This window comes from Scyliorhinus torazame, chromosome 4 (genome assembly GCF_047496885.1).
Source record: "Scyliorhinus torazame isolate Kashiwa2021f chromosome 4, sScyTor2.1, whole genome shotgun sequence".
NCBI lineage: Eukaryota > Metazoa > Chordata > Chondrichthyes > Carcharhiniformes > Scyliorhinidae > Scyliorhinus > Scyliorhinus torazame.
The window spans coordinates 59,614,808-59,627,846 of NC_092710.1; the positions used below are offsets into that span (position 1 = coordinate 59,614,808).

The 13,039-nt window shown below is 49.0% G+C and overlaps 1 protein-coding gene across 3 annotated transcripts in view; it reads right to left on the minus strand.

Moving 5' to 3' along the window:
* The window catches only part of LOC140410250 (NACHT, LRR and PYD domains-containing protein 3-like), a 107,428-nt gene that overhangs the window by 34,771 nt on the left and 59,618 nt on the right, over nt 1–13,039 (minus strand). For all 3 annotated transcript variants that reach the window (XM_072498216.1, XM_072498215.1, XM_072498214.1), the window contains 2 exons: nt 5,246–5,417; nt 5,094–5,141 (listed from right to left, as the gene is read on the minus strand). In XM_072498216.1, the coding sequence (XP_072354317.1) occupies nt 5,094–5,141; nt 5,246–5,351 (154 nt within the window). In that variant the 5' untranslated portion in view covers nt 5,352–5,417. The remainder of the gene's footprint in view (nt 1–5,093; nt 5,142–5,245; nt 5,418–13,039) is intronic.

Here is a 13,039-nt window from a genome sequence, read left to right on the forward strand (position 1 = left end):
GCTTTCGAGAATTGGATTGCATCGAACATCAGGGGGGAGGGTTGGGGGACTGGATGTGTTAATGGTGACTATGGGTGATTACTGATTCCTTTTTATTATTTGTTTATGTTAACATGCGGGCTGCTGTTTGGGAGTTTGGTGGGAGGGTGGGATTGGTGTTGTTGATATGGGAATTGAACATTGTATTCGTTACTGATTATTGTTTATTGTTGGTGGGTGTAAATTTGGGAGAAAATGTGAAAAAGGAGAAAAAAAATATTTATAAAAAAAGATGTTGAGATTGAACAACCACTGGTGTTGAACCATCCACTACCCTCTCAATTACAATTATCAGCTCCATTCTGTAGCCATGTAAAATATCGAACCAAGTGATTGGGACCAAGTCCAATCACTTGGAACCAGGTACAAGGTCCGCCCCGAGAGGCGGGAAGCCCCTGGGGACTACAAGAATAGGGGCCAAGTTTAAATCGACCCTTCTTCTCCTCTCTGCACCCTTCTGCTGACCTTCTACAACAGCCGCTAGAATCGTAAGTCTTACTCCAACGATCGCTACAAGATAGACACTCCTGACTATCGACCTGCATCAGCTTTGAATCCCGCAGGCTCAGAACCCATAAGAAAGGCCATTCGTTTCCCTGACCTGGCGGGCCATTTCCAAGTTAAGTATTGGCCTGTTAGTTGTAGGAAGTAGCTTAGAAGTAGAATTAATGCATAAGTATTAATTGCTGTATATAATAAATGAGCGTTGATTTAACTCTTACTAAGCGGTGTGTTGGATTATTGATCATTACTCGGACTTTAACCACGAGGCGGTATCAGAAAGATACCTGGCGACTCAAGAGCAAAGGTGACAGAATAAGAGCAATTAAACTAAGGCTAAAACGAGCAACAATTCTCCAAATCCAAAGTCCTATGTGCAAAGAACAAAAAGTGTTTGCACATTGAGCCTTGTGCATTAAATTAGTGCAGATTAGCTTGAGTTATTTTTTAAAAAGTCACTTTTATGAAACCATATATGATTTTCTAAGTTTAGAATCAAGTTCTAAAATTAGCTTTATTAATTTTTTTTATTCATTCTTGGGAGATGGGCATCGCAGGCAGTGCCAGCATTTATTGCCCATCCCTAATTGCCCTTGAGGGGGCAGTCAACTACATTACTGTGGGTCTGGAGTCACATGTAGGCCAGACCGGGCAAGGATGGCAAATTTCCTTCCCTAAAGAACATTAGTGAGCCAGTTGGATTTTTACGACAATCGACAATGGTTTCATGGTCATCATTAGACTTTTAATTCCAGATTTAGAGAATTCAAATTTCACCATCTGCAGTGGCGGGTTTTGAACCCATGTTGCCACAGCATTACTCTGGGTCTCTGGTTTACTAGTTCATTGATAATACCACTATCACACCGTCTTCCCTATTTAACTCTATAGTTCTTTTCAATTTTAATATCTGTGAATTGAATGTGTTATTTAGAAAATCAATCATTGTCAACCACTGATTTTATGGGCGCAATTCTCCCAAATTGTTTCTAAGTTAATTTGTGGCGGGTTTTCAAGGGAGTTTCCTGCCAGCTTTGCCAGCAAGTTCCCCACCACTATGCAATGACACTTAGTCACTTTTTTGGCCCCTGGGGAGTTTCACACTGGTTTCGTACACACTTGGGAGCTGAACTTAGAGATCGAGCCGCCATTTTGAAAGGGTGCCCCGATCTCTCAGTGAGCTTGTCCCCCCACCCATGGGCAATGTTACCCCCTACACACATGGACACTACTCCACACACCCCCAAATGGGAACCCGCTATGGGGTCCCTGGGGATCTGGCCTCTTCAGGGCCCCACGCTTCTGGGGCCCTCACGCTCCCGGAGGCACCTACTTACCCACACCCTTCAACCCCCCCCTCATTTCATGGGCATGGCCCCCCCCTCGCCCTGCCACCCAGCTGGCTTAGCAGTGCCACCCGAGAACCTTGGCAATGCCAGGGTGACAATTCCAAGGTGCCAGCTGGGCAATGCCAAGGTGCTCATGTTCCAGGGGGAGTGTCCGGCAGCCACCCTGCACTTACCCTGACCTCCCAGAGGTCTCCGATGGCTCAGGAGGACCCATGGGTGCTGTTCTGCCCGGTCCACATTTATGTGGACCAGCACTGATCGGCGCCCAACTGCTGCCTACCTGAGGAGGCTGAGGATTGGAGGGAGGCCGGTGAATCCTGCGCAGGTACGTCGTAAGTAGGTTTACGACCTACTTCCGCGAGCGTCATTCAGTCCCGCCCATTTGGGGCGAGTTCTGACTCTGATGTCTCACGGGACTCCGGAGAATCTAGCGAGGCGCGGAGCTGGTCAGGAGCCTCCTGAAGGGTTTTCCCAGCATTCTCCGGCCGCGTTGTGCTGTCCCTTGAGCGCAACGCGGCCAGAGAATCACGCCCTACAAGTTTTTTAATAATAATAATTCCGGCGCTTGTTTGGGCATACAGAGGGAGAATTTAGAATGTCCAATTCACCTAACAGCACGTCTTTCGGGACTTCCGGGAGGAAACCAGAGCACCCGGAGGAAACCTGCGCAGACACAGGGATAACGTGCAGACTTCACACAGGCAGTGACCCAAGCTGGGAATCGAACCTGGGTCCCTGGCACTGTGAAGCAACAGTGCTAACCACGACGCTGCTTTCTGTAACTTTGTAAATTTAATTGACTGACACCAAGCTCTGACAGATACATCAAAAGCACATGATAGCAAAGCCCTTATCTCTACCTTGGCCCATTCCCCAGCCCTATCGTCATAACCCCACACACTGATCATGGCTAATCCACCTTACCTGCACATGTTTGGACTGTGGAATGAAACCCCTGAGCACCCGGAGGAAACCCAAGCAGACAAGGAGAGAAAATGCAAACTCCACATTGACAGTCACCCAAGACTGGTATTGAGCCCGGTCTCTGGTGCTGTGAGGCAGCAGTGCTAACCACTGTGCCACCCACTAAAATCACATTGATAAGTACCTGTTTTAATGAAGTTTCACAGGACATATGGTATCTATCAATACCTATGAATCCCGATGTCTAACTGATTTATGCTACCAAACATCTCATGCTATCTTATTTCATAGTAATACTCACAGAATCATACCTTACATAGTGATTTCTGGGACATTCTATCATCATTCCTGGGTATGTCCTTTCTCACCGGCAGGACAGACCCAGCAGAGGCAGCGGCACAGTGGTAGACAGTCGGGAGGGAGTTGCCCTGGCAGTCCTCAACATCGGCTCTGGACTCCATGAAGTCTCATGGCTGCAGGTTAAACAGAATGGCTCTGTAGTACCACCACAGACCGAGCTGGCCGGGTCCTAAAGGACATAGCTGCTAGACTGGGACTGCAGCAGGTGGTGAGGGAACCAACAAGAAAGAAAAAACCTATCTCATCCTCACAAATCTGCCTGCTGCAGATGCATCGGTTCACGACAGTATAGGTAACAGTGACCACCGCACAGTCCTTGAGGAGACAAAGTCCCGTCTTCACATTGAGGATATCCTCCATCGTGTTGTCAGGCACTACCACCTTGCTAAATGGGATAGACTTCAAACAGGTCTAGCAGCGCTAACCACCGCGCCACCGTGCTGTCCCCATAATCAAGAGGATAAGCAACAAACTCATCCTAGGCCCTACCATTATTGCTTTGAACCAGTTTCTGGAGGATGTGGGATCCTTAGTAAATCGGTTCCTCAGCTAAAAGAGCAGAATTAAGCCGGGCATGAGGTGCTCGTTACTGAGAATTTAGTACCTGACTTTTTTTTGATCCTAGCTGTCCAATTCTGGCGATGACTCACCACCCGGACTTAGAAGTATATCGCCACTCCTTAACTGTCGATGGGCTAACATCCTGGAACTTCCTCCCTAACAGCACAGAGGGTGTACCTATACCTCAAGGACTGCAGCAGTTCAAGAAGGCAACTTACCATCACCTTCTGAAGGGCAACTAGGGATGGGCAATAAATGCTGGCCTAACCAATGATGCCCACATCCCATAATGAATTTTTTTTAAAATGCCAGCTGGCAGTGTCAAACTGACACCAGGGTGGTACTGCCATGGGCACCAGCAGTGCCAGAGAACAACCCTGCCCAAAAAGCATGCAGCTGGGGGCCTGGGTAACCTCCATGAGTGGCGTTCCGTCTTGTCCCCGTTTGTGGGGGACAGTGCTGAACGGAGCTTGCCCGATATCTCGGAGGCGAAGGGGTTGAATCCCAAAACCTCAGGTACCTCGGGAATCTGCACGTTAGAGTGAGGCTAACTGCCTCACTCTAATATGCAGATTTGCTAAAAAGTGATCCAGTTCACAATGAGCGGGATTTACATCGCAACGTCTTGCAAGATTGTGCTGTGTTGAGAGCTGCTTTTCTGGCGCAGCGTGGCCGTAGGGTGGCACCCTCTGTTTTCTCTCCCTACAGATGTTACAAGACCTGCTTAGTTTATCCAGCATTCTCTGTTTTGTTTCAGGTTCCAGCATCCACAGTATTTTGCTTATTTAAGAATTAATCGTGCCTCATTTAGGGAGATCAGAATACAACAACATCTCGGATCATGCTGTAAGTTGTGGTTTGGAATGAGTTAATAGGCCAAAGCTTTCACCGGGCAAGTTGCAGAGCAAGTGACTGCTGTTCAGAGGGAAGCAAAAGCTACGGAGAGAGAACACAGACCGAGTGTCAACCTGCGCCCAAGGCCGAACCAGAAATAAAGAGCTGTAATACACTCGTCAAGTCCCGCCCGGTCTCTAATAAGGTATTAATCTACAATTAAATATTTCCTGAATTACTTCGTCAAACTGCTGTTGCTGAGAAGATTAAAGTCTCAAATGAACACAGTTAGAATTTAAGTTCAAATAAGACCGAGAACCTATGTAGAAATCTCCATATTTACAGGAAACATTAGAAATCGTTTCAACTTTATGCAGAGGTGTTGAGGATTTATGACAAATCCAAAATACATTCAATCCTTTTTTCCCAGCCTTCAAAGTTCTGAATCGCAAATTCTGACGATCTCTAAACAAGTGATTCTCACAAGTGAAATAAACAGACTGAAATCTCCATTCCATCATTTACCTTTCAGGTGATTGGATATTTTGGATGCATCTTGCTTCATGTTCATACCTGTTTAAATCAATTGATATTTTGTGAAATCAGATGTGTGATATTACAGTAAAATCTCTGGTGTCTGAATCTTCAATTTACTTCCATGTGTGATTTTACCGTACCAAATTCCTGTAATTCTTTCAGTATTTTATCCAACTTTGGGACTCCATGGCGGACTTTCACAAAGGATTCCCACATCACCCTTCGGACCAGAGATCCTTTCTCCATCACCAGATTTAGGAGAAGTTTGGAACTGCCCGCCCGGTTTCCCTTCTCCACCAGCTCAGTGATTTTCTGTAAAGGATAATAATGAATAATGATGAGATGCAGAGTGAAAGATAAACACTGAGAATGAGAAGAAAATGATCTGCTCAGTGATAGCATTTCCCAGTGGTTTTGAGCACAGAAAGCAGTCACTGTGCTGGGCCCTGAACCATGGTGAACATGAGCAAATATTCTGTACATATTGTGATTTAACCATTAACGTGAAAAAGACTGACAAAATTAAAACATATCAGAAAGATACTTTCTGGAGAGTGAGAAATCACAGAATCAGAAGTAATGTTTCATGTTATTCTTTCGATGCCCTTCTGTGTCTAACATGACGTCAGCTAACTGATTGACAATGAGTGCGATCTTCCGGCCTCGTTATGCTCTGCTCAAGCTGGTGAATAACGGGAGGGGCCAAAAACAAGAACCACGCCAGGCGGCAAACAGTTTGCGAAGCAACCGCCCGCTCCCGTAGGCGTAATCGGGATCTCGCCGTAGCGAGGAAATTATCACCGATTGCACCCAATTTCCATACAATTAACGGGAACCTCCCCATATCCAACGGCCTCCTGTCATTTAGTGTCCTCCCCAGCAAGTACTCACGCTGGCGCCGATTAGTACTCCTTTTGAAAAGCGTGAAACTGGCGGAAGGGCTTCTGTGGGGGGCCGAGGAGGTGAGTAGCCATCTTTGCCCACAGGCCAAGAGCCCGGGGGTGCTGGACCTGCCACACCAGTACTCGGCAGGGGGTGGGGGGACCCTTTGCAGGGGTCGGCTGCCATAAGAAGGGGGTGGGGGAGGCGCTGGGGGGGCAACTACTCGTGGCACCACCATGCCAACCCCAAGATCGTTTACCTTTCCAGGGGAAACCCTTGTCCCTGCCCAGCTGCCCCATAACAACCAACGACTGCCGAGGCCTCTGACCTTATGGCTGAAGGCTATTGCTAATAGGGAATTGGCAATCGTGGTTACGTGAGCACTTCACACAACGCAAGTGGATTCCCATGGGTAGGCATGCCATGTAACATGTGGGAGTCATTGCCTAGAATCCAATCACACCTTGATGCCTGGAGGCTGTGCTTGAACACTGCGGGAGACAACATCGCACACGCAGCAGCCAACATCCAGACGCCCAGGGGATGGGACACAGCTCCAGGGACATGTCCACAGCAGGAGGGTGGGTGAATGCAATGGGGAGAGGGAGATGCCTGGAGAGATGGGCCAAGGGTTCAGGGGTCAGCCTGCATTGCGGAAGAAAACGAGAGAGGCATCATGCTGGTTGTGCACAATGGTGTTTAATGTGTTTTACAGTCTTCCACACTCCCGATGGTACTGTTCCCCCCCAACCCCCACCATCCCCTCCCCCCCAATCCCCTCCCCCGGTGCCCTCAGTGATCATCAACGTGCTTGACCCTCCTAGCTCTACCTCTATGTCCAGGTGTCTTCCCAGGATGCACATGTGCCGTGGATGCAAGCCAGCTGCTTACCTTGTCCCATGGCCTTCGATGCTTTGGCGGGCGTCGTCTGGGGGCTCTTGAGTTTGGAGGGCCCCGGCTCACATGTCGGCGGCACATGCACATGCGTGCCACCCTGTCCTGTGTGCTGACTTCAAGAAGTGGCCTCATCAGTGGGGTAGAACCCGGGGGGGGGGGGGGGGGGGGGGGGGGGGCTGGTGGCTACCACTGTCGCCACTCCATTGGACAGGACCGGGTTGGCACCCAGCACCCTCTCCTCCTGGTCAGTGTCCATAGGGCCCTGAGGTTCATCATGGGACTGAGGGGCAGCTGGTTCGAGCCCCGGCTGCCCCTGCATCATCTGACTCTGCCAGCCCTGGCGGTTCCCCAATGAACAGACTCAAAAACAGCTTCTTCCCCACTGTCACCAGACTCCTAAATGACTCTCTTATGGACTGACCTCATTAACACTACACCCTGTATGCTTCATCCAGTGCTTATGTAGTTACATTGTATATGTTGTGTTGCCCTATTATGTATTTTCTTGTCTTCCCTTTTCTTCCCATGTACTTAATGATCTCTTTGAGCTGCTTGCAGAAAAATACTTTTCACTGTACCTCGGTACACGTGACAATAAACAAATCCAATCCAATCCAATGTTTGCACTATCGTGTTGACGCCCTTGGTGATGCTCCTCAGTGACTGGGACATGTTCTGCATTCCCTGGGCTATGCCCACCTGTGACTGGGACAAGCTCCGCAGAACATTATCAGAGGAACTGGGAATTTTAGAAGCAGTATAAAGTTTGTAGAGCTGGAGGAGGTTTCACAGTTAGGGAGGGTCAAGGCCATGAAGGGTATTTAAACAGGAGACTTTCGAAGACTGGGGGTCATTGCAGGTGAACATGCAATCTGAACAGGACGTCTGGAGGGTCAGGAATAAAGAACTGACTTTGAGTTCCTCAAGATTAGAGAAGATAGGGTTGTGAAGAAGGCCTATGGTGTGTTGGCCTTTATTGTTAGAGGGATTGCGTTCCGGAGTCATGAGGTCATGTTGCAGCTGTACAAAACTCTGGTACGGCCGCATTTGGAGTATTGCGTACAGTTCTGGTCACCTCATTATAGGAAGGACGTGGAAGCTTTGGAACGGGTGCAGAGGAGATTTACCAGGATGTTGCCTGGTATGGAGGGAAAATCTTATGAGGAAAGGCTGATGGACTTGAGGTTGTTTTCGTTAGAGAGAAGGTTAAGAGGAGACTTAATAGAGGCATACAAAATGATCAGAGGGTTAGATAGGGTGGACAGTGAGAGCCTTCTCCTGCGGATGGAAATGGCTAGCACGAGGGGACATAGCCTTAAACTGAGGGGTAATAGATATAGGACAGAGGTCAGAGGTAGGTTCTTTACGCAAATAGTGGTGAGGCCGTGGAATGCCCTACCTGCAATAGTAGTGAACTCGCCAACATGGAGGGCATTAAAAAGTTTATTGGATAAGCATATGGATGATAATGGCATAGTGTAGGTTAGATGGCTTTTGTTTTTATGACTTCCCATGTCGGTGCAACATCGTGGGCCGAAGGGCCTGTACTGCGCTGTATCGTTCTATGTTCTATGTTCTATGAATGACCTGATGGACACTTGGTGCATTAACAAAATAATACAATTTCATAACAAAACATCAAGTGGGACAGCACACATATTTTCACTCTTGGCGAAGATTCTTCAATGGTTTGAAGGTTGAACTATGAATGTTAGACCCACGACATAACTGCAGTGTGGATGTTATTTATTCTCAGATGGGATCTAAGTGTGTCCAATACTTCTTTAAAATATTGTTTCGCGAGATGTGCACATTGCAGGCTAGCCACCACTTGTTGCTGGTCCCCAATTGTACCCGAGAAGCTGGTAAAGAGTGGCCTTCTTGTAGGTACACCAATAGTGTTGTTAGGAGCTGCGTTCCAGAATTTTGACTTAATGACAGTAAAGGAACTACGATCTTGTCCCAAATCAGGATGTATCTGTCTTCAAGTGGACCTTGCAGGTAGTGCTGTTCTCATACATCTGCTGCCCTTGTACTTCTGGTTGGTAGAGGTCAGATGTTTGAGAGGTACTGTCAATTGGTGAATTACTGCAGTGCACCTTCTATATCATATGGTATACACGGCTTCCAATGCAAGTCGTGGTGGAGGGAACAAATGTTTAACTTGGTGGAGGGGGTGCCATTCGGGAGGGTTCCTTTGCATGGGATGGTGATGAGCTTCATGAGCATTATCTCAGATGCAGGGCAGCACAGTTGCTTCACAGCTCCAGGTTCTCAGCTTTGATTCCCGGCTGGGTCACTGTCTGTGCGGAGTCTGCACGTTCTCCCTGTGTCTGCGTGGGTTTCCTCCGGGTGCTCCGGTTTCCTCCCCCAGTCCAAAGATGTGCAGGTTAGGTGGACTGGCCATGCTAATTTGCCTTTAGCGTCCAAAAAGGTGGGGTGGAGGTGTGGGCTTGGGTAGGGTGCTCTTTCCAAGGGCCGGTGCAGACTCGATGGGCCGAATGGCCTCCTTCTGCACTGTAAATTCTACGATTCTATTGAAGCCGTGCTCATCTAGGCAAGTAGAGATTTTTTCCTTCACACTCCTGGGGCGAGATTCTCCGACCCCCCGCTGGGTCGGAGAATCGCCGGGGACTGGCGTGAATCCCACCCCCGCCGGTTGCCGAATTCTCCGGCACCGGATATTCGGCGGGGGCGGGAATCGCGCCGCGCCGGTTGGCGGCCCCCCCCCCGCGATTCTCCGGCCTGGATGGGCCGAAGTCCCGCAGCTAAAATGCCTGTCCCGCCGGCGTAGATTAAACCACCTACCTTACGGGCGGGACAAGGCGGCACGGGCGTGCTCCGGGGTCCTGGGGAGGGGGGGGGGGGCGCGGGGCGATCTGGCCCCGGGGGGTGGCCTGGCCCGCGATCGGGGCCCACCGAATCCGCGGGCGGGCCTGTGCCGTAGGGGTACTCTTTTCCTTCCGCCTTCGCCACGGTCTCCACCATGGCGGAGGCAGAAGAGACTCCCTCCACAGCGCATGCGCGGGAATGCCGTCAGCGGCCGCTAACGCTCCCGCGCATGCGCCGCCCGGAGATGTCATTTCCGCGCCAGCTGGCGGGGCACCAAAGGCCTTTTCCGCCAGCTGGCGGGGCGGAAATTCGTCCGGCGCGGGCCTAGCCCCTTAAGGTTGGGGCTCAGCCCCCAAAGATGTGGAGCATTCCGCACCTTTGGGGCGGTGCAATGCCCGACTAACTTGCGCCGGTTTGGGCACCAGTCGACGGACATCGCGCCGATACTGGAGAATTTCGCCCCTGATTTGCACCTTGTAGATGGTGGACAGGATTTGGGGAGTCAGGAAATAACAGAATCCCTTGAGGAATTCTAGCCTCATACCTACTCTTGGAGCCACAGTATTTATCGGGTTGCTGCCATTTATTTCTGGTCAATGATAACACCCAGATGTTTCAATGATGTGTGACTTGGAGGTGAACTTTCATATGGTGGTGCTCCAATACATTTGTTGCGCTTGTTTATTTGGAAGATGCTGTTGAAGAAGTTGCTGCAATGCATTCTGGACATCATTCACTCTAATGCTCATAAGCACTGGTGGTGGAGAGAGTGAATGGTTAAGGTGGTTGATGGGGAATCAATCAATCTGGCTGAATGATGTTGAGTTTCCTGAGCGTTGTAGGACCTGCACTCATCTAAGGAAGTGGAGAGTATTCCATCACAGTCCTGATTTTTGCCTTTGCTGGACTTGGTTTTATCTGCTTCACTTAAGCGTGTACATCTGCATTACATTTTGGGTGATGATGTAACTATTTTGATGCCTTTCGAGGACCCATTCGGAAACATACTTCTTAAGATTCAGGCCACAGCCAGTCCCTGTTCTCCGAGTACATATGATGTTAGGTATCTTCATCAGGCTCGAATCCTTCTCCTTTCATTATCTCATACCAGTTTTTCATGAACACAAAATTCCCTTGCTCTAGCACAGTTACTGGAGGAGTTAGTTAATGTTACCACTTTTATCTTGAAAGCAGCTTTGTACTTCATTCTATATTCCTGAGAACCCATTTCTGTCTAGCAGTCATCGTGCCATGTGCAGTCAGCTCTGTGCAGCCATGTCTTACACTCCCAGGAATCTTGGTGGCACAGCCCATATCGCCGGCTTGATTCCTTGCATCCAGTTACAAAGACTAAGTAAAATATACATCTCTGGGTGAACAATTGAGGCTAACTGCTAATGCGAATATAGTATTTCATGTCTGAAAAGGAGGAGAAATTATATGTCAAGTATCTGCAAAACATGGGGCAGGATTCTCCATAGCACGCCGCTGAAATCATGTTCGGCGATCGGGCGGAGAATGGAATTCTGGGCCGAAATTGGGCCGGCGCTGGTTTGACGCCGGTCTGTCATGCTCCGCTCCTCCAAACGGCCGTCATCATGAAGCGCGCCGTTTCAACGGCGCTGGCGCATCATCAGCTGGCCCACCCGCGATGCTACACCCCCGATGGGCTGAGTTCCCGACGGCGCGGGATACGTGTGGTCTGAGCCGGCGTGCCGGCTCCAGACTGTGTCCAGCACAGCTACATTTGGCCGGGATCCATGAGGGTGGCCATTGGGTGGACTGTGGGATCGCAGTTTGTGGGTTAGGTTACGCACATGGTCGGCGCCATGATGTACCGGTGAGGACATGAGCCGGGACCCGGCCATTCGGCATGTTCCACAGGCGTTTCACGCGGCGCTGGTGCTAGCCCCTCACCGGTACCGGAACTGGTGATGGATTTGCGCCGATTTACCGGTCGTGAAACATCACTGGTCCCACGTCGGCACTTAGCGGCAGAAACGGAGTATTCCACTCATGACTTTTGCTGTGAAATAAATGGGTTTATCTTATACACCAGTTCTATTTATATGCCAGGCCCAATGGTAATCCATCCCTCAATCATTCTGTTCAAAATCAAATAAGTGAAGTTTAAAAGAAAACCAGAGAGTAAATGCGCTCATGTTCCTTAAGTTCCTCTGAAGAGTAGTAATCCAAACGGAGATCACAAGATCAGAGATGTTAACTAATTATATATAGTTTGGGGCTCTCGATTATAGGGAAACAATGGAAATCTGCGCTTAATTGCTGTTATGATGAGAATTTAGGGCTCATTCAGATTTATTGAAAAATGAATTGTTGCCATCATTTTGGGAGCTCTGACTGAAATGAATTCATCCAGTTTATTTCCATAATTTTAGTCTTATGTCTAAGACTTGATAGGTATCAAGTCCAAGATTGTTAAATGCATATTAACCCCCATTAACCTTGGAAAAAGTCAGTGGTTATGGAAGCTAATTCTATTATCTTTTTAGGACTAGATGATAAATTAACAGTAATGGGTAATGAGCGAGAGGTTGGGATTCGCCTGGGTGGGATATTAACTGTAATGGGGAATGAGCGAGAGGTTGGGATTCGCCTGGGTGGGATATTAACTGTAATGGGGAATGAGCGAGAGGTTGGGATTCGCCTGGGTGGGATATTAACTGTAATGGGGAATGAGCGAGAGGTTGGGATTCGCCTGGGTAGGATATTAACTGTAATGGGGAATGAGCGAGAGGTTGGGATTCGCCTGGGTGGGATATTAACTGTAATGGGGAATGAGCGAGAGGTTGGGATTCGCCTGGGTGGGATATTAACTGTAATGGGGAATGAGCGAGAGGTTGGGATTCGCCTGGGTGGGATATTAACTGTAATGGGGAATGAGCGAGAGGTTGGGATTCGCCTGGGTGGGATATTAACAGTAATGGGGAATGAGCGAGAGGTTGGGATTCGCCTGGGTAGGATATTAACTGTAATGGGGAATGAGCGAGAGGTTGGGATTCGCCTGGGTGGGATATTAACTGTAATGGGGAATGAGCGAGAGGTTGGGATTCGCCTGGGTGGGATATTAACTGTAATGGGGAATGAGCGAGAGGTTGGGATTCGCCTGGGTGGGATATTAACTGTAATGGGGAATGAGCGAGAGGTTGGGATTCGCCTGGGTGGGATATTAACTGTAATGGGGAATGAGCGAGAGGTTGGGATTCGCCTGGGTGGGATATTAACTGTAATGGGGAATGAGCGAGAGGTTGGGATTCGCCTGGGTGGGATATTAACTGTAATGGGGAATGAGTTGGAGATTT